General features: G+C 37.9%; 1 protein-coding gene across 7 annotated transcripts in view; it reads right to left on the bottom strand.

Moving 5' to 3' along the window:
• The window catches only part of LOC126873807 (teneurin-a), a 703,125-nt gene that overhangs the window by 22,160 nt on the left and 660,044 nt on the right, over positions 1-20,921 (bottom strand). For 6 of the 7 annotated variants that reach the window (XM_050635059.1, XM_050635077.1, XM_050635086.1 and 3 more), the window contains 7 exons: positions 11,566-11,685; positions 10,335-10,978; positions 9,133-9,346; positions 5,080-5,344; positions 3,553-3,683; positions 2,632-2,778; positions 1,873-2,080 (listed from right to left, as the gene is read on the bottom strand). In XM_050635059.1, coding sequence (XP_050491016.1) covers positions 1,873-2,080; positions 2,632-2,778; positions 3,553-3,683; positions 5,080-5,344; positions 9,133-9,346; positions 10,335-10,978; positions 11,566-11,685 — 1,729 coding nt within the window. The remainder of the gene's footprint in view (positions 1-1,872; positions 2,081-2,631; positions 2,779-3,552; positions 3,684-5,079; positions 5,345-9,132; positions 9,347-10,334; positions 10,979-11,565; positions 11,686-20,921) is intronic. The other variant, XM_050635068.1, reaches the window with a different exon arrangement.

The following is a 20,921-nucleotide window of genomic DNA, read 5'->3' as shown; positions in this document are numbered from 1 at the left end:
GGCATGAAACAGGACTAAACTGCTAGCAATTAATATCAGATGCACGCGAGGAAGCTCCTTTGATCGACAATGCTTCCGAGATGATCACTGACGCGTTCGGCATTCGGGGGAGGGAGAGGGTGAAACACGAGGAATAGGATGGTTAGAGGGTTGGCAGGGTTGTCACCCACCGGGGGCTCTCTTGATAATTCAGCTGTCACGGATATACCGGATTGTTTGGCATGGCGGTGCAAGTAAATCTGATTCAATCTTTTTTTCTTCTTTTCCACTCTTTTTTTCGACACTGAAAAATTGCTCACGATGGGGAAAACGCTACTCGAGTGCAAGAAAACAGTTTAACAACGAAACAATTCCCTTAAATAATTCCTTTCTCGTTGTGATCTTCTATGTTTCGATATATTTGGAGAAAAAAAGGAAAAAAAAGCAAAACGATTAAAGACAAATATTTGTAAACTGAAGTGTAATAATATTTGACAACTATTGTAGTATATAAATCGCTATAAAAAATATTTCCTTTTTCTTTTTTTAATAATCCATGTAATATTTGAAGAACAATTTAGAACTTTGATAATTTTATCGTAACAGATCGATACGAAAGGGGAGATTGCCGAAAGTTATGCAACGAACGATTTTCCTATGGTATTTTACTATTTTGCCCCATCGTGAAGCTTCGTCGGAAAAAATGGACCACGTAAACAAAACTCTTCGGCGGAACCATCGTCCGTGTGTGATCAGACACGTTACGCTTCTCGAATGATACGATGTGCTTCTCTCACGTTTTTTTTTTTTGCATGTATATATAACACATACTGCACATATGTGTATACATATATTCTTCGGGCTTTTTTTTTTTACGTGAAACACATCGTTAACGTACCGTACGGGTAAACAAAAACAATGTCCCTTCTGAATGAAATCAATGATCTGCGCAGTTCTCGTGGATGATAAAAACGAGGAAAGTAACAGCCGCGTAATATGTCAAACGCATTCGAAAAATGTAAAAGGCCAGAAACTATGACACGCAGCTATGCTATACGTTTCTTTTTTTCTGTTTGTTCTTTTCTTTTCTTTTTCATTAGTTAAACGGTACGTGTAAGTATCGACGACTATCGAACGAGCCAGACGTTGTTATGATTGAAAATTAATCTTTCCCAGATTTTTCCATTTTATCCCGTTGGATACTCGAAAGGGGGAACAATTGAATGTTTCCTGCAGTATCTAGTTTTAAAGATCGAAGAAATTCGTTATTATTAAATAAAACATTCCGACCGGTTATTTATATTTTTCAATTTCTAGAGATGTGGCAATGCTAATTTAAAAAATATATTTTCTTTTCGAATATTTAAAATACACAGATTCTCCCATGGTATGCATATGTGTCAATGACAAATACATTAATGCAATACAAGAATGGAATATTTTTAATATTTCAAGGATGAATTAAACCCTCTATTTAACATGGAATTAAATTTCAAGTAGTTTCTACTAATTACAAAGACAAACATTCTATTCTCTGACAACTTCAAATATACACTTCAACTTTCAAATATTTCCACTAATTAACTCCGATTACAAAATTGTAAAAGTCTGTGACACATTCAAACCTTCCCTTTCATGTCCCTTCTTGCTTGTCACCGATGTAATTAATACAATTTTTCTATTGAATCAGCTAATTGAAAGAGATTTTTCTTAGAAGCTGAAGAAAAATTCAATGCACTTGATGTCATGTCAACGACTCGCTCGTTCTTCTAAACGCAATTATATCCTGTTAGACGTCGTAAAAATAAAGTATATATAACTAAGCGTTCCTCTATAAATATTAGAATGATTGACTGAATGTAGAACCGTGTGAGAAGAAGTGGTCGATCTTACCTTTCGGTGTACTCGTTCATATGAGCGTAGCTTTGTACGCTGTTCTCCTCAACGAGGAATTTCACGCGCTGGTAAAAGGACGCGGTCACGCTGGGCGGTTGTTTGCGGAGAAGGACGTCCACGGGATTATTACTAGTAAGGCACATGATATGCTCTGCGCAAGCTGCGTGCGAGCAACACTCGCTGTCAGAACAGTCCATCATGCCATCTAAGAAACATTACTTCTTATATCAAACGTTCGCTGAATATACATATTAAGAAATTATCGTTTAATTTTAATTTTGGATAAAACTCGATTTTTATTGAAATTCTTCAGGTATTTTTAGCTTTGTTAGAGCTGTTTAGGAAGTTCGCAATTTTATTGGAATTCTATAGGAATTGTGAAATCGCCTTAGAAGTTTTTGGAACTTTAGGAATTTGTAACGTATCAAAAGAACGTGTATTTAATATCACTACAGTCTTTGAATCTTCCGTCGAAATTTAAAACATTTTTTAATCTTCAGGGCAGTAGGAAAAAATTAGATATTACTGTAATAGAAAATATTTGAATAGCCTTTAAGGCTGTTCCACAATCAGACACCTATATTTTCTATAAATATTTGCCTTCGTTTTTTTAGGTTAGATCAAAATAGGTGAAATAGTAAAGCAGTAGAAAAAGTATATATTATGAAAAATTACACGATTATAATTGCTTTGGTCTAATAATCTTCTGTTCCTCCTATTACCATTTCTTTCTACTTATAATATTTATACACTCACCCTGATCGTTGTCAATAAAGTCATTACATTCCATTTCGAGTCGTATGCTGCAATCCCTTCCCGCCCAGCCGGTTGAACATCCACAACTGTATTCGCCATCTTGCAGAGTGCACAGTCCGTGGCGACTGCATCCGTTCTCGCATCCAGCTGTCAAGGGAACGGCGTGAATGTTTTAATTGAAGATATCGGGCAACGATCGGAGCTAATTGAAAATCGATACTAGCCCCGTGTTGGGAGAATAAACGATACATGTGATTCCATGAAAGAATATATCTCGCGATAGAGGAAATAACTTTTCGATAGGAACAATTCTTGTATAGTTTTAATTAACATTTGGTTGATATAACGTTACAATATAAATTATTTGAGTGAAATATAGTTTCGATCGATCAATACTCCTAACAATATCCTACAGTATATACATACATACATACATAGTTGTATAACGTAGTAAGTGAAATTTTAGGTAATTAAAAAAATACATAAATAATTATATAAAAATAAGAGAAATAACAGTACTGGGATATCACTTATTTGTTATTTGAAAATCATTTCTACTTGTTTTTATTAAATTATTATTAAACGATAGTTTCTTACTGCTCTGTCTGACAAAGTATCGACCTCCTCTACTTAAGTCTCTTTATACCTATATCTACGTTGTTTTACTCTTATACAATCTATCTTTAGAATGATATCATTTTTCGAATCTACTGCCCTAATTACGAGTAACATCGGAAACAATCAATAACGATAATATAACAGTAATAACAGTAATAAAAATAACAAAGTAATGACATTGAATATCCAAAGTCCTTGATCCGCGATTACATCAACGTTTTACAATTACCATTCCATGGGAAAAAATGGAGAGATCATGAATTTAAACGGCGTCACCGGCGATGCCATTAATATTTTACTTACGCAACGTGCAATGTCGCCCGTTCCATCCTTGACTGCAAACGCAAGTTCCATTCTTGCACTGGCCATGTTCCGCACAGCGTGCATCGCACGGTTTTTGATCGCACTTGGTTCCAGTCCAATCGTCGTTGCACCTAAAAATCACATACCTTTCAGATACTCAAACTCCAAACCTCTTTTTTTTCCTGCAGTCTATCGTTACTTCAATTTACGTTACGTTAATAACGTTTGCCAATTTAATATTGACATCAATTTTTAGATGCCATCATATCCAACTATTTATCAAATTTGTAATCTTCTTCCTCAGAGACAAGCGAAAATCAGCTTTTGAAGGCTCAACATATACAATTCAAGACCAATGTTCCGAAGGCGTCCTGCACAATTTCTGAAGAAAAATGCGCTCAGCTTTATCGTCCAAATGCAAAATTGATTTCCTCCGCGCGGAACCCTTCAGGAAAGCGGGAAAAAGACACGGATTCCGGCAAGTTCCGAACTCGTCCTGCCGCGGTGGGAACTTTTTGCGCTTACGGACGCTCTTTCACGGGACAAGAGGGGAGAGGGAGACGAGAAAGGCGTCAACTTTAGAATATGAGAAAGGAGATCTTCTTTCGTGTCCTTGATTCTGACAAAGGAACGTCGGGAAGGTAGGGCGGTCCTTCGAGTAGTGATAAGTTGGCGGCCACCCCTAAGATAGAGCCTTTTTCTCGCAATTTTTCACCTCCTTAGCCTCGACTTTCCTGCCTCCGATCTCGTCGGCAATTTACTCATTTTTAGCCTCTACGCTTTAACGCCACCTCCTCTCCTTGTCCCTGCTTAGGATTCCAACACTTTACGATTTTTCTCCCCCTTTTTTTTTCTCTCTTAACCGTTGCTAACTTGTCGTGATAAACTCGGTCGAAGAATCTTTGAATGTCTTCCAGGTATATTTTAAGTGAAGAGTAGATGGATCTGAATTAATCAGACTGTTGTGAAAGTTGGCGTTTCGTGGAACAGGATTCCGAAGACGGGAATGTTGGAATAAAGAAAATAGCTTGACCGGAGGAAGAAAGAAATATTGTAATCTCGATTAAGGTTCTGTGTAAAAAAATAAAATAACGGAGCAATTTCCAAGTTGCTAAAATTCTGTTTTATAAATTAATGAACGAAGGATCGGCAACGTTTATAATATTCGTTTGCCATGCAAACGGAAATATTAACTCACGTAAACTCATTTAAAATTCTATTTCTAAGAATTGGAAATTACCTAGGAATGATTTCAATATGAGCCCTCTAACCCTCGCAAAATTCCTCTTGCCAAATACCCGAAAAGTTACACGATATGTAACCGAAATCGCGATAAAATAAATCTTGCTGACTTAACCCACACAGCGAGGAACGAGGTTAAAGAGCAAAGGCCAGAAGGATACGCATCACTTTTCCTACTGAATACGGAAACGCGTCCAGGTAACCCAATTCAAATTCGCGAAGGACCCATAAAGGACGACAGGGAAACATGTGGTAGTAGTGTAGCGCTATACAACGTGTACTGACTTGCAAAGACCCTGCTCGCAGGTTCCGTGTGGTCCGCAATCGAGGCCACAGCTTGGTTGCGAACAATCTACACCGGTCCAGTGTCCCTCGCAGACGCAACTTCCGGATTCGAGGTCGTACGTGCCGTGGTCAGAGCAACGAGGCAGACATTGGTACACCTGCTGGTCGACCTGGTTACACCTTTCACCCTGCCAACCTGCTTTGCAATAGCATTTGCCAGCAACGCAGGCGCCGTGACCACTGCAGTTTGGATCCGAACAATCAGCTGTAATTTATTGTTAATTACATTTATTTTACATTGTAAGTTATATTTGCTATATTAATTTATGTTTACTAGTAAACCTTGCCGTTCTCATCGGGTCTATATGATCCGAAATAGATTTAAATTTCAGTAATATATTTTAATATATTCCTAATATTAAAATAATTAAATTATAATAAAAATATATATTAATATATATTTTAAACATATAGATCGTTTCTATTAATCGTACAATATTTTACAAATTTACTGTCATCACTTTTTGATAATTAAAGATAAGATGGCATACAACTTTCTGTTGTATATATTTAAAAAGCTCAGGTAAAATTTGCTCAACTTTAAGCGTCCAACAGTGGTTGTGACTTTATCCAAACAACTACTTGCACCTGAACGGTGAAACTGAAATTCTTGAAGCTAACCCAACAATCTACCAACAAATATTTCCTTGCCGAATCACGCGTATTATTAACAAACTTCACCGTACCGGACTGGCATATATGACAACTATCTCGAATTTTCTGCAATGACCTCTTGCTGCTATGAATACGCTTAACATTGTTTTTAAGAACACGAGGCATCTTCCGGTCTGTCGACGGTGATTGCGCCCTGGGCACCGACGAATGGACCAACTTTTTAAATTATGGCATCGGGACAATTGCATTATTCCCGCGGATCCCAGCTGCCCCGGGGAAATTATGAAACTTAATTCCGAAGCGTCCTTGGCGGCGGGATGCACGTTGCCATTTGCGTCGTATGGGGCCGGTTATACGCGATCTCTCAGTATTTGCCGACTGATATATTGGCATGTTTGTCGCTGCGATACATTGGTATTTTTATACAGAGTGAAGCAATAAGGAAACAGATTATTCTTAGAAAAATCACATTAGCCTTTTTTTTTCTTTTTTTTTTTTTTAATAAGATGTGTAACAAAAGAGAGGCAGCTGCATTATTCAAATTGTGTAAGATGTTCTATAAATATGAAGATTGCAGGGGAAGAACGGTTTTTTTCATTTTACTTATAAAGTTTCGTTGAAACGAAGATATCAACAAGAATGCATTTTATCATGTTTTTGGTTGGTACTATAGGAAGCGAAGAGTAGAATGATGATAATAATCATGCAGTAAACGTTAATTATGCCTTTTTGTGGAGCTATAAAAGCTACATGGTACTCCGTGAAATGTAATTAACAACGCTGAAGTACACGATAAAAGCGACTTCTATGTGAAGTGATAATCGACATTATTGCAGAGGACCAATGTAATTGTGTGTAAAGAGACTCGCGTTAAAATTACGCGACACGTACTCTTTCTACCTATTGAGGCTCCAGTTTCCAGGGTAAAACTAATCTACGAAGTTCGACCAGTTTTGGAAACTGTTATTAATATGAACGCTTAAAATATTCAAACTTCGTTAATGACATATACCAGAAAAAGCCACGAGTGTGTCATATAGTTGCCATTGATAACATCGTGAAATAATTAAAAGCATTAATGAGCGATTCAAAATAAAAAAGCAGTTTCATTTGCGAGAACAAAGTTATCGGATAATCTCTATGTTATAAAATTACACTGGAAATGTTACGATTTCGAATGCTACAGATTCTTTGGTCTGTGTCGGAGACAAAAATTCTAGTAACCTAATCATCGAACAAATGCATTCTGCATCGCGGTACCAACGCGAGATCTTAATATGAAACGAATATATCCCATCGTTTGTTGAAGAATTATTGAGAAAGAAGCGTTATGATGAAATCGTAAGGGTGTCAGAGACAAAGCGTCTCCTTTCCCGCGAATAATTTCCCCATTCGTTCCAACAACGTCATTTTTCCATTCCCGCTTCCGTGGAATGGGTCTAACAAAGAACACTTTCAAGACGTTTAACTCAAATTTTATTCCTTCCTGAAATATATCATTAAACGGAAAGATGCGAAAGATTTGCAAGTAGCAAACTGTAATTGTAATTGTAAACTGTAATTCTAATTCCAATCGACGGATTGAAAATCATAGTGGTGTAAATGATAGTAGTTATGAAGAATAAGATATTGTATACGTATCTAGCTTTATTCACGTGCTTCGACTTTTAAAAGTATTTCATTATCGTTCATGAACTGAAAAACTATAATTAACGATAAATACAGAATACTGTTGTTTTATAGAATAATAGCAATAGACTGACTTGCAGCTCTTCGATTGTCTCTAAAAGTTCTATTTTAATACTAATTTCATTGTTTATTCGTTTAAAGTCTCTCTTAAAATACAGAAGATCTTTTTGTTCGTTAAAACGAGAGCAAGGTTAGGATATAAAAATTTGTAGACCGCAGTAAGATTAATGGGATCGTAACGTTAAACGTCTCTACAATGTTCCTTTTTGGACACAGTTACACTAAATCAAAAACAATAGCAAGATGCTCGTCGAAAGGATTAAAACGACCATTAAATACGACGAAACTAATCGCCCGGTTGAATTGCCGCAATGGTTGACCCATATGTAAATTCAACGAGAGAACGTGCATTAATTATAGGTTATACACAGAGGCATACGGTATACGCTCGCCTGGCGGATGAGGGAACGTGCATTACTAATACCTTGAATCTGTCCGGATAGTGGTGTACGGTAGAGGGCAGGACGTACGGTTGAATTATGGGGAAATTAATGGCGGTGTGACAAATATGAAGAAACAACATCCGACGCAGAAATAGACGAGAGGTAAACGTTCGTCGGAGAGGCATTCGCGTTTCCGCTGCTCATTTTTAACGCTAAAATATGGCGCGATGTTGTGCGCATGCTCGTACACATTCTGCCCATAATGTCGCCGTTAATGAACTCAAAAGTTGGATCATCTGTCCCGTTTTAAGGCCACATTTACATTCCATGTTTCGCGGTATTTCTTTTCTTTTTTCTTTTTTTTTTTTTTGTTTTACATCTATTACACAAAGACGCTTTTAAGCGAAACAAACTCAAGCTTTGCACATATTTAAATCCTGAGATAGGTGTAATACAGTGACAGTGCCATTAAATTGAAAAATGCATTACTAACTATGAGCTAATCAAAAACGAGCTAATCATCTAATAAACTAATTGCAATAAATCTTTTCGTTGATGAATATTTTGCTTCTCTTTTTTCTTTTTTTTTTTTTTTTTAGAATGTCAATCTTGTCTTATCAGTGTCGTTATCAATGTCAATCTTAATCCAGATCACATAGACGTGCACCCTGCGTTCCAGGGGGCTCGCAGCTAGGTGAAAGTAAGTTCTGCACGGTTTTATCGCCAAGAACGTTGGTAATTCGAGGGTGAGCGAGAAGCCGATTAAACAATCGGTCTTAAGGGGTCGTTACTAGACGTCGAACGCAGACTTAGATCGTTCGCCTAACTGAACTCCACTGCTCTCCATACTTCGCTTATACACTCCGTATTTCGCCTTACCCTCGTATACCTTTTCTCTTCTTTTTTTACGCAACTAAGATCATTAGCATTTTTATTAGGCCATTCCATTATGAAATTCGAGTATTTTTTATGATGCTTAAATTTGTATTTAAATTTTTGTACTTAGCATCCCGTATCTTTTAGCGCTGTCATTAAAATTGTTAGAAAATTTTTAAATTATTTGCTTTCCTACGAAAATCATGTTGCTGACAACCTTCTCGTGAATCGTTGCAAACATTTTCCACGTTTCAATCGATAACAGAAGCAGCGAGTACTTTAAAACTGTTTGCTGATTCCAATCTGAGCTTTAAATTGTATTAAAGTAACTACTAAGTATCTATAATAGCCAGACACGTTTTTAACTTACGTTCGTCGCAGAAGGAGCCTTTCCAGCCAGGATTACAAACACACGATCCTCTAACGCACTGTCCGTGTTGATTGCAATCAGGAACTTGGCAGTCTCCTAATGGTATATCGCATTCGGCACCTTTCCAGCCGTCTTCGCAGTGGCACATACCACCACCATATTGTCCATGAGACGAGCACAGCACCGGGCACACGCTCTTACTGCAATCGGCCCCCTGAAATTTTCATCGATTCTCTTCTATTATCTTCCATTCTCTCTGCTCTCCCATAAATATGATCGACGAGCGAGTTTAGCGACACCATTTCGCGATCTAATCGCTTCGATCGCTGTGTAATTCTTTTCGAATCGCTACGTGAAGGAGGTTGATGGACAAATTGAATCGTTCGTGGTGATTTCCTGCGACTATGTGCAAGATTTGTGACAGTGGGTCTAGGAAATTGTGGTATTGGATGGCAAAAGACTGTTATTCTTTAGAATGATTGTCGGTATTATGTTGAGACTGAAATACGACGATTATGTACGATCGTGAATTCTCATTTTTACGATTTTCGAACTAGTGCTTTAGATTTTTTCCTTTTTGACTTTCTAAAAACTAGTAATTAATAAAGATAATTGCAACTAAGAAATTTACGTTGAAATGTTTTTCATGTTACCTATAAAATAATTAATCCCTAGCCGGAACCATACGTGTTCTTTTGAAATGTTCTGCTTATATGCACGTGGGTAGATAAACAGCAATTTATTACATGTATTAATGTTCGCAGTTCCGTAATCAATTAACGTAACATTAATGTAAGTGTGGTTATATATTTATCCAGCTGAAGCGTATATTCTACCTGTCCACTTGATCTCGATTAAAGTGACCCCACCTTGCCTGTTATATAACAGGTATTCACCTCATCAGTTGAGGCTAACAGGGGAGCGGCACAACGTACAGGTCAATGATTCGACACAAATTTAGCACACAGTACACATAATATATTATACAAGCATCGAACGTACTGAAACATACCATTAAAAAGATAGAATGTGAGGTTAAAGTTATTTAAAAGATAAACAACTTTTGATTCTTTATCTTTTTTCCTTCTGTTCTTTCAATTAAAACTAGATATTTTTCATGTATTTCATTAACTGTACCACCCTAAAAGTTCCTAACCTTCTTAACCTCGCGGCAGTCTTCGAAGAAACCTAAGGATACACACCTGATAGCCATCGATGCAGTCACACTTTCCAAGATAACAGGATCCTCTTCCAGAACAGTCGTTGGGGCAGGTAGTCGATACCCCCTCGGCTTCTGTCACGACCAGGGTGACCTTGTATGGCTGCAACTCGTCGTTATACACCGAAAGGAACCAACGTCCGGTATCCAGATACTGTAGCAGGCTAACGTTCACCATCATCGGCTCTACGATCGTTCTTTTGATCAGCACATGTTGGTACGACCGATTGTCGCTAGATCGCGCTTCAGTCGCAGCTGTTTTCATGAAACTGACAGCCTCTGAGCTAGTGTCTCGTTTCAGCCTATGATCCACTCTGCCACCTTTCACGAATTCTACGAAATCGTATTGCGTGACACTCGGAGCGACGTTTCGTCTTCCGTAGACGGCGAAGTTCGCGCCCCAGGGTAGAGTAAGGTTCAGTCGGATGAAGGCGGGCTGCTTGTTCCGGAACTCGGTGTTCCAGAAATGGTAAGGCGAGATCACAGCCGAGTGAGCCACGTTGTATGCCTGCAGCTCGAGCACCGCCGGCCATTGCTGTGCTGATTGCTGAATCTGAGGGTCACTCTGTTGGTCCCCGGCACTGTCCGACGCACTCGAGTGCTCTGCCGTGCTCGTCGGCAGCGACTCTGCGTAGCAGCAGCAATTCGATTACGTTCTGAGCTCTTATTAAGCGTAATTTTACGTATTTTAGAGTAAAAGTATCTTAAAGTTTCCTCTTTATGTGAACGTGAAAATACAAAGATATTATTTGGATAGCTAAGATACGAAAAATATTCGACGAACGAGAGTACAGAATATTCTTTCGAAAATGTATAATAATTGAATAACTGTGTGATTGAGTTCACATCCTCAAGTAGACATTTTTTTTTATAAAGATTACAAAATTCAAATCGAGGAAAATATGGGTATTCTGTTTCGATGGTGTCTTCAACGACTTTAACGGTCAAAGCGGAAACGTCTGCCGCGCTATTTAGTCTCCTAGTCTCGCGACAAATGTTCCAGTAGCATAACTCGACGAACGTAGCTACACATCAGAACCGATATTATTCTCAGTGTGGCCATTGTATGGTTATATACGAGACGGCCGATATCAGGCCGGAGAAGCCATTCGAACGTAGCAGACGCCTCCCAAAAGCAATTACCGCGAGACGTCGTATGCCGGAGTATTTACATCATGCATAGTGGATGCAAATTGATACCGCTCGATATTTACCTTCGGTAGGTATTTGCGTTGATATCGGGTCGTGAACGTGCGCGTTCTCATGAGTGACAGCCTTCACGTCTTGGACCACTACGCATTTCGTGCTGTCTATCGGCCGCATGGAGCTCACTGCTGAAAAGAAAACAGAGTTTCCCCTTTAACATCAAACACCGTACGTCTCACAGGAGATATATCGATAACACATATGGAGGATCAGTCCTGTTTTAGAGTAAACAGATTTTTTTTTCTACTTGATCATGTTTTTACAGTGTTTGAATTTTCAAAATAGCTTTGAGATATATGTATTATAGAGCGACACACGGCAAAGTGGAACGGAACATGAAAACTTTGTTTCCACAGATCGCGTGATTTTAAAAAGCATATCGACTGATCGAGCCACTTTTTGTTTTACGAGCAGACGTCAAAGTTATTTTATTCGTTTAAAGGTCGCTTTGTATTTGTATTTTCACGTATCGCTAAAACATGAATTTTCGTTTAATTTTGCTTACGCGTCATTTCTACGAAAACCTAAGAGAACCAAAGAATTTTAACCGGAAGATGTTCTACCGAATCGTTGCGTTCGAGAGGAATATAAAAATCCTATTATTTTAGAAAAGCAATTCCAGAATATATATATATATATTCCTATTTTATATATATACATAATTTTATATATATACATAAGAGTAAAATAAGAAAGCAACCATTTCATGTTTTACATTTATCCATTTAAACGCAAGCTGCTTGCGCGCCAATCGGAAGATACGAGCCATAGATTCGTCATTTCGCTGGAGAACACTCGATCTTGGAAAGAATGGCGCAATCGCGAGAATTTCCACGTTGCTGGACCACCGCGATATTACATCGTAAGAAAGTTTACGGTGCCATCGTCGGCCAGCTTTCTTTATAAACATACACAGAGGCGCTCACGTACACCGTACGCTTCGTTCATACAACAAAGGCTCACGCAATCAGCTTGTTATATTCTTAATGTAGGTGGCCGCCACTTCAGACAAAATACCACCGTAACGCGACTCTTTTATTGCGCCAGGAATCAGGAACAGAGCTTTGGTGGAATGTCCCGTGGCGTCCTAATGGCTTCATAAATTCGAATAATCGCTTTCGAATTACGATGGGACACTAGATTTCCACGGCCCGACCACCCTTGGTAACTTTTCAAGGCGGCGCGGCGAGCCGAACGACAAAGGCCGCGCCTCTGTTTCTGCGTTTAATACCCGCCATTGGTAATTGGTCCAGTTCCCTGTTTGCCAATAAAAATATACGTTCTTTCTACTTCAAGATCAAACGGATTACGAAGTTCTACTTTACGGTATTTTATCAAATTCTTTGTTATTTTTAACCGTAGATTTTTTTTACTTCTTAGGAATAGAATTCTCAGTCGGTACACTTTACCTTCTGTTGGTTATGATTAGGCTAAGAATCGTTTTAGTTTAATTGCGTTTGTGTGAAAGTTGAAGGTGCATAGGATCTTTATAGATTTCGACCTTTTATGGTGGTAAAATCTAGACGTAACTATCAGAAACGATGATTGGAATAGTAAAACATCGACTCTGGTCGATCTACCCAACTTTTTGTTATAGGAAGAACGTTACGTGTATACGTAATGCGAAACGTTTTTATTTTTATATACAGGGTGGTTGGTAACTGGTGGTACAAGCGGAAAGGGGGTGATTCTACGCGAAAAAAGAAGTCGAAAATATAGAATAAAAATTCTTTTTATTTTTTTTAATTTTTCCATCGAGACAACGATCTACAGTGAGATCCGTTATAACGAGACGCGATAAAGTGCACGCGTACCGAGCCAAAATTCAAAGTCGATTTTCTCGAAAACAAAGCCTCGAACGAAAAATTTTTATTCTATGTTTTCGACTTCTTTTTTCGCGTAGAATCACCCCCTTTCCGTTTGTACCACCAGTTACCAACCACCCTGTATATACGTAGACACTGTTTTTATTGCAAAAATTGTGTCATATATGTTTGATGTGCAATTTTCTTCGCGAATCCGTAAATTTTCTTGCATATGGCTATGGTTTGTGTGGAATGAGTAATTCTCACTGCAAAACAACGGTGATTCTAGTTAGTTATAAACAGTTGTAGTAAGTTGCAGTTCGGTTGGCAACGCACGATCTTCATTACAACGCCGCTAACGTATTTCGTTCGCCATATTCGCGGTAACATTCTACAAATACAGTTTCAGAAGCCGATATTGTTTATGTGAAACGCGACATTAATGGGGTTGTAAAAGAAGTAGGCCACCCGATACTCTTTCATGGCGGTCTGTATATACATACTCAACGTATTTATGAACGAAACATTAGCTGAAGATTGAATGGAGGACGTAAATTTTAACGAAAATAGATAAAACTACTAGCTAGAGTTTTGTTAGAGTTTCAATTAAAATACGTAAATCGTAAAGATCATTAAAAAAAAAAAAAAAAAAAAAAAAATACAGAAACTTAATTATACGTGAAAAATATAACAAAAATTTGTTAATTTGTTTTGTAATGTGTTTGTATGATTATCATTATTGTTATTATTGTTTCAAACATTTTTTAAGCCTACTAAAAAAACGTGAAAGGAATTACGAGCACAGAGAGAAATACGTTTAAAACAAGGGATTCTTCGAAGCTCGATTAATTTAATGCCACCGTTTAATTAACAGAATCTTGTTAACCATAAAAATTTTACAGCTTGAAATGCGATTTCCCAGAAAATTCGAACGCTGCTCCCTACACTTTTCGGATATTATTACACACGTATAATTCTGCACAAAATTCGAGCCAAATTGGTGACCTGAATTTCAGGTATTCTCTCTCGTAAATACCCTCCGTACGTAACTATAGCATCATAAACCTAATTCCAGAGGAATCCCCCTAATTTGTCAAAGTGATATTTCTTCAACGGATCCGCAGGCGCATTAATCTTTTCGCATTTTAAATATATGTGTATAACCAGTAATAATACCAAATTATTATACCCCATATTTTTTTTTACATTTTTTACTTTCTTTCTTTTCTATTTTTACATTAATTACTTTCGTTATTTTTCACTGTCTTAAGCTAATTCCTAATACCGTACTTTGCCGATGCTTGCAAAACGATTAGACGTGGGTCACTATACTTACGTGCGATATTTATGTAATTCAACAAGATAAGCAATAACACGAGATTATGATGAATCTGTTAACTTAATTCTTCGATCTTTTCGTACGATGAACACAGATAACGCCTGTACTTCTCACAAGTTTCGCTAAACATCCGTCTCTTCATTTTCCTATATTAATGTCTTCCAGACAATGAGAGGGCAGTTCGATCAAATTTAAAGCGGCACAATGAATCTCACAATAAAATCCTTATCCGCGGCTGAGAATTGTCATGGCTGAATTAATTATCTGTCCCGGTGGCCGCGTTCGCGTCCGCCAGCAGCGAATTAATTACGCGGGTTAACGAGACTTTTTAAAAGCGAACATCCCACCCCTTTGCCGTTCTTCCTCATACCACTTACAATACAACGTGTCTAACGACCTCTTGGCTTATCAACGCGTTCGTTGCCTCCGTGCTCTTGGCTAATTGAATTAACGTATTACCATCGTTCGAACAATCTAACAAATAGAAAATCACGTTCTGTTCATCAGTATTTCTCACTAACTTGTCTATTTCTCTTCTTTCTTTTTTCTTTACTTTCCTCCTCTTCTTTTTCGATATTTTCGTTTGATTATTTTAATCAATTTCAGTCTCGTCAGCCTAGAAATGGATTTTGGCTTACAATTCCTTTCGTTCGCGCTTCCACATAAACTATCGCTCCTTAGTTGATCGATTGCTTATTTGCTTTTTTACTGCTTTCTTTATCGATATCTACCTATCTGCTATTTTCCTTGCACAAATATACATTTCTATATTCTTATTGGTTGTTCTCCTATTCGATAAAACGAATCGCTTTTCAGCCTTTAAATTAACAGGATCGAATAAGAACGTTATTCCAAACGTTTCTATGTTATCCAAATACGAATTAAATTTTAAATGTAAAGAAAGTGAAAAGATTCAATGATAAGGTAATTAGAATAAGACGCTACTCCTTCGATTTATCGCATCCGTAATAACATTCGCGTATAGAAGTCGCGTGATCTACGGAGACGAAAACCGATCAATCGTAGATGAGGTCCGTGTCATACCGATGGAAACGGTAATTTGTATGTCGGCTAATATTTTCTTTCCCGCGTCATCCGGCTAAATTCATGGGCTGACAAATAGAATTCTCACATGTACGACATTGCACGAGCGTGTTCCATTAGCGCGTCGACGATTGATATGTATATTTGTCGGGTCGACTTTTGATTGCGGTCTGTTAACAAATCTGTCTGTATTGGGTTTTTGTTAGGTATCATCGGTTTTTGTTAGTTATGCCGATTATTTGATGTTCATGTAGTCGATCATTCAGATCGTCTGTCTGTTGCGTATACAGAATCTACTCGGTGTCAGATTGCGCATTTAACGGTAAGATCAATTTTTTCCAATCTCTCTTATCTTCCTATTAATAGAAATTATTTTTTTTCATTTGATCGCACATACACAGTACAATAGAAGCAACAGATACCTCTTACCAAAAGCGCGTACCAAAACTTGCTATCCTCCTTTTTTTTAATTGTCACGACTAGCAATTAAAAAAGGATACTAAAATACATATTCAACCTTTATTCTCCATCAGAATTCTCAATCAACTTCATCACACAGTCTGCCGTCAATGCACTTTCCACCTCTCCGTCGAAAAAAAAAAAAAAAAAAAAAAGGAAAAAGAAAATAAAAATAGAGGGAAAAAAAAGAAGATACAACGAACGAACCCCAAGAACCAAGCGTGCAACTCCAATTACGAGCATCGTCCCTTTGATTCCACGCGTCAGCGGTGACAGACAAATTACTGTCCGCGCGTGGAAAAGCACGCATGCGACCTCTATATACCTCCCTTGGCACTATGCACGCGAGAGCATGGGAATCGACTAACTCTAGCTGTGGATACCGTGCGCTGCGAAATAACTGGAAAAGAAGGAGCGTCCCCGTGAGATCGACGCTGCTCGTTATGTAACTATCGTTAGAAATTGAGTTGCAGTGAACTGTGAACTGACCTTATTTCGCGAGCATCAGGAGCAACCGTGGCGTCGTTTTCGTCCTCGTTTCGCGTCGATCGCCAATCGCCCCTTCTACGTGCATTACGTGTGTGTCACACGACCGCCACTCTTCCGCATGCATGCGTATATACACGCGCACCCGTATACCGATCACGATGAAACCATGGCTAACCCTCGAATTGCGAATTCGTCTCTCTCTCTCTCTTTCTCTCTCTCTCTCTCTCTTTCTCTTTCGCTCTGTCTGTGTTTTCACGTTAAAACGAGTACGTGCGGAGGTACGTTTGGTGAATTTTATTGTACCGTAGCACAAGTGGATTGAAATTCACGATAGCGGAACTCGAAATAAGTTCGACTTTGAAGATGAGCTTGGTATTTCCCTGTGGGCGAGCTGCAGGTCAGGGGCGCACGAAATTTGTCAGGTAAATATGGAGAGGATCGGAGTTTAATAATTTATTAAAATTGGGTGAGTTGGTGAAATAGACGTTGGTCGGGTAGAATTTATTGTTATTATTTCTTTTAATAAATAAATTTGTTTCCCAGGTTAATGTAGAAAGTTGTAGTTTTCAGAACGACGGTTGAAAGCTGAAATATTGTACGGCTACTAAACGCGTGCTTCCTTAAACTTAAAATATATCGCCTAAGATTTAATCTAACCTAATTCCTTACTCATTGCGTGAATATTTCGTGTAAATTCAAAACTGTTCGCCTTAAATAAATTTCCCTTGCACCGTATTCTCAAACTGATAAACTACGAGAACTCCTCAGCAAGATTAATCATCGATCTATTCAACATCGTGAAATTTCAAAAATAGAAACGACGAGAAATTTGTAATATAACGCATAATAATAGGTAATCACAAGGTAGTCGGCTTTCCAATATTTTTAAATGGCTATTACACGCTTTTAACTGTGAAAAGCATAATACCACGCTACAGGTAACAAACGTATTAAAAAGGAAACTGTATGAGATGGCGGAGACAGTGAACTTTCATCATCAAAATCGCCGGAAATTTGAAATCGGTTGAAGGATGAAACACGCCCCCCCCCCCTTTCTATCCTAACAGGGCAGCCAGCCTAGCACCTGAATTCACCCTTTGATTCCAGACAGGGAAAAGGTGAAGTCGGCTGGCAACGACAGGCAACTCGACTGACGAGAGCAAAGGAACAACTTTTTCAATTATATTCCCTCGGATCGATAGAGCGATTCATTCCCGAGAATGATTCCCGGATTATCGAAGGATTATCCGTTCTTCCACGCCCACCTTATGCTTCCGCTTTCTTTCCGTGCGTTTTAATGAAATGTTTACCATCGATCCGACTGTCGTTCCTTCTAATCCACTGATAGCAGTATAATTTCCAAGAAATCAAGTCGCTACAATAGTCTATCAATATTTTGAAAAGTTTTCCATTTTCTACAATTTACTCGTACGAATAAAATATTCTCTTTAAGTTACTTGTAAATCTCTTGGGTTTTTAATAGATCTTTGTATAAATAGATTCTACGTGTATGGTATAAACAAGAGACAATCTGTCAGATAGGAAAACAAAAGCGTTTTAAAACTAGGTAATAAATTCATGGAGTTGTGCAAATAAGCTAGCAGCATAATTAAGGTAGTGGCCATCGATATTTTCAAAATATTCAAGAGAATGGGAACGTCTATTTAATAATTCCAGAATCGAATAAACGAACGGTCTTGGCAATGTAGAATTAGTTGGCAGTGTACTGAATATAAAAATTGTCGCTTTATAAGAGATGAATAAGTCTTACACATTACGTTTTTTAGTTAAATATACACGGAATATCCTGTAAATTAATAAATGTAATATGTAAATAATTTTCACTGGTACTGAAAAAAGGTATTACGATCTACAATCTCAGTTTTCATTCAAATCATTGTAGATATTTATTTCAATACTTTTAAATCGATGCATTTCATGTATAAGAAATTTTTCTACGGTGGTCGCTAAGTGGGCAAAAAGAATCTCGTTATTTCTCTTAAATGAAATTTCGTACGCGATGAAGTATATAGTCTCCTCGGAAGAAAGCTTTAGGAAATATCTAAACGAAAATCGAAGAACTTTTTATTTGTAGAAAATGTTTTCTTCGAGATTACCAATTAATTTGATTCGAAGACACCAAAATTCCATACGAGAAATTCGTAAGGTCGTAACGTCGTCGCTGTCGAAATCGCAGTTTGCCAAGTAAACTTCGCCGATGAATCCAACTAATCGATGTCGAAAAAGCTTCCTATTCTTTCCTCCTCCTTTCGCGACCCATCGTTTCGAGTGCCAGCTACATAAATGTGATTTAATTTTCAGGCATCCTGTCGGGACAACGATAGACCGGTCCCCTTTCTAATTTATTAAATGGAAAGGTACGCGTAGGTGTACGCGTACACAAAGGTATACGTTGTGACGCTTAACCGCGCGTTAATACCTCAGGGGGATAAATCTGGAGCACGAAACGGGGGAAAAAATATCGTATAAATATAAGTTGCCGGAGAGATAATACTTTTCTTTTTTCTGCCCTTTTCTTTCTTTTTCCTAGTTATTTATGTATAGTAAATTAGTGGAAGTGCCTCGAGGATTCCTCTATATCGCGTTGCAATGTCTAACATGTTAAAAATGCAAATATATGTTGCTACAATATTAAAATATTTCGTGAAATGAACTCGAAAAAGTTTAGATGGTTTATTTTCGAAACAGGTCTCGTTTATACAGGTTTGAAATTGTTAGAGGTACATCCATTTCATTTGCAAGACAGTCGAGTAATTTTACGCGAGGAGTCCAGGCCTTTTTGTGAATGTGCTTTGTGAGGTAAATATAGTAAATGGATTTTAATCCTGAAGAATACTTTCTATGATACAGTATTCTGTATAACTATTTTCCTTCGAAGTTCACGTAGTTAATCGCAGCGATAACTCTAGGAAATCGTGCAGAAATCAAAATATCGGCATTCGACGGGGGGAGGAAAAATGTCGGTGGCCAAGAGGTGATTCGTTTCCTCTTAGAGCACGGTGTCTTCAATGAAACGCTTCGATTCCTTGTTCACGGTTCGGTGAAAAGAAATGAGAGCAAAAATTCGTTCGCAATTATTAATAGCCAACGATTCGGTAGCGGTCGTGGCAGCAACAACAAATACGTCGAGCACGTTCACTGTAATGAGGGCGATATTTAAAGCCGCGGGTCGAAAAACCGAAGCTGTCCCGATCAATCTGCTTTTCTTTTTTTCTCCATTTCTGTTTTTTTATTCGTTGAATCATTCGTAATTATATTTATACGAATAACCTTTTAATGTGGCATTTTCGCGGATAATTTTTATTGTTTAAATCGTTTCTAGATCTAATAAATGTCAAGTTAGCCAATCTAAAACAAACAAACAAGCGTAAAACAAATATACAGGTGAAAAGAATACCGATCGAAAAATTTAATGGATCTACAAATACATAGAGTGTCAATAATGATTTACATAAAAATATACAACATTCATTTGAGAAATCACATTACGAAAATTTCAAAGAACGATGTCGGTCTAGCCAGGAAAATCCTGAACCGTCTCGGAGACCAGGGAGAAACACAGACTGAAAATGAGGGTAACGACGAAAGAGACAGAGATAAAGGGAAAAAAGAGAGGCGTGGGTGTGGAAGAGGGTAGTTTGGATGCAGTAGCAAACAGGCAGATTGGATTCCCGACTCGATTTACCGGAATGCAGAAATAACAGCTGGCGAAGTCTCCTCGAGGCCGATCCGGCTTTGCAATCTTCTCCTCTTTTCTTCCTTCCGCTTTTCAGACACGCGAGAGAAAGGGACACGGGGTGGACGGAAGAAGAGGAGAAAGAAGAATGCAGACGCCGGATTCAAGGGACAGTTCAGTAAGGGTAACTCGAGAATGTTTTATATACAGAGTATTCTACTAAAGTGTCGAAATTTTCAGGGCTTTCCATGAATTTTATAAAAGATCCTGTTTTACAAAAATTGAATTATATTCGGGAACATCCAATTCTTTTAAATTAGACTTTCTTTATTCCCATCTTTGTACAAAATGTGTCTTTCAAATGGAACTGCAGCACTTTTGTGAATGTGCTTTTTTTTATCGGTTACGATATTATAGGATAAATAACGACGTAATACTTTTACAAGTACAAATTGCATTCGTTTTCCTATACATGAATGATTATTTTTATTCAACTCTCATATCCGATATATTTATAGAAAAAGAAGACGC

Source organism: Bombus huntii, chromosome 2 (genome assembly GCF_024542735.1).
Source record: "Bombus huntii isolate Logan2020A chromosome 2, iyBomHunt1.1, whole genome shotgun sequence".
NCBI lineage: Eukaryota > Metazoa > Arthropoda > Insecta > Hymenoptera > Apidae > Bombus > Bombus huntii.
This window is presented reverse-complemented; position numbering and strand designations above follow the sequence as displayed.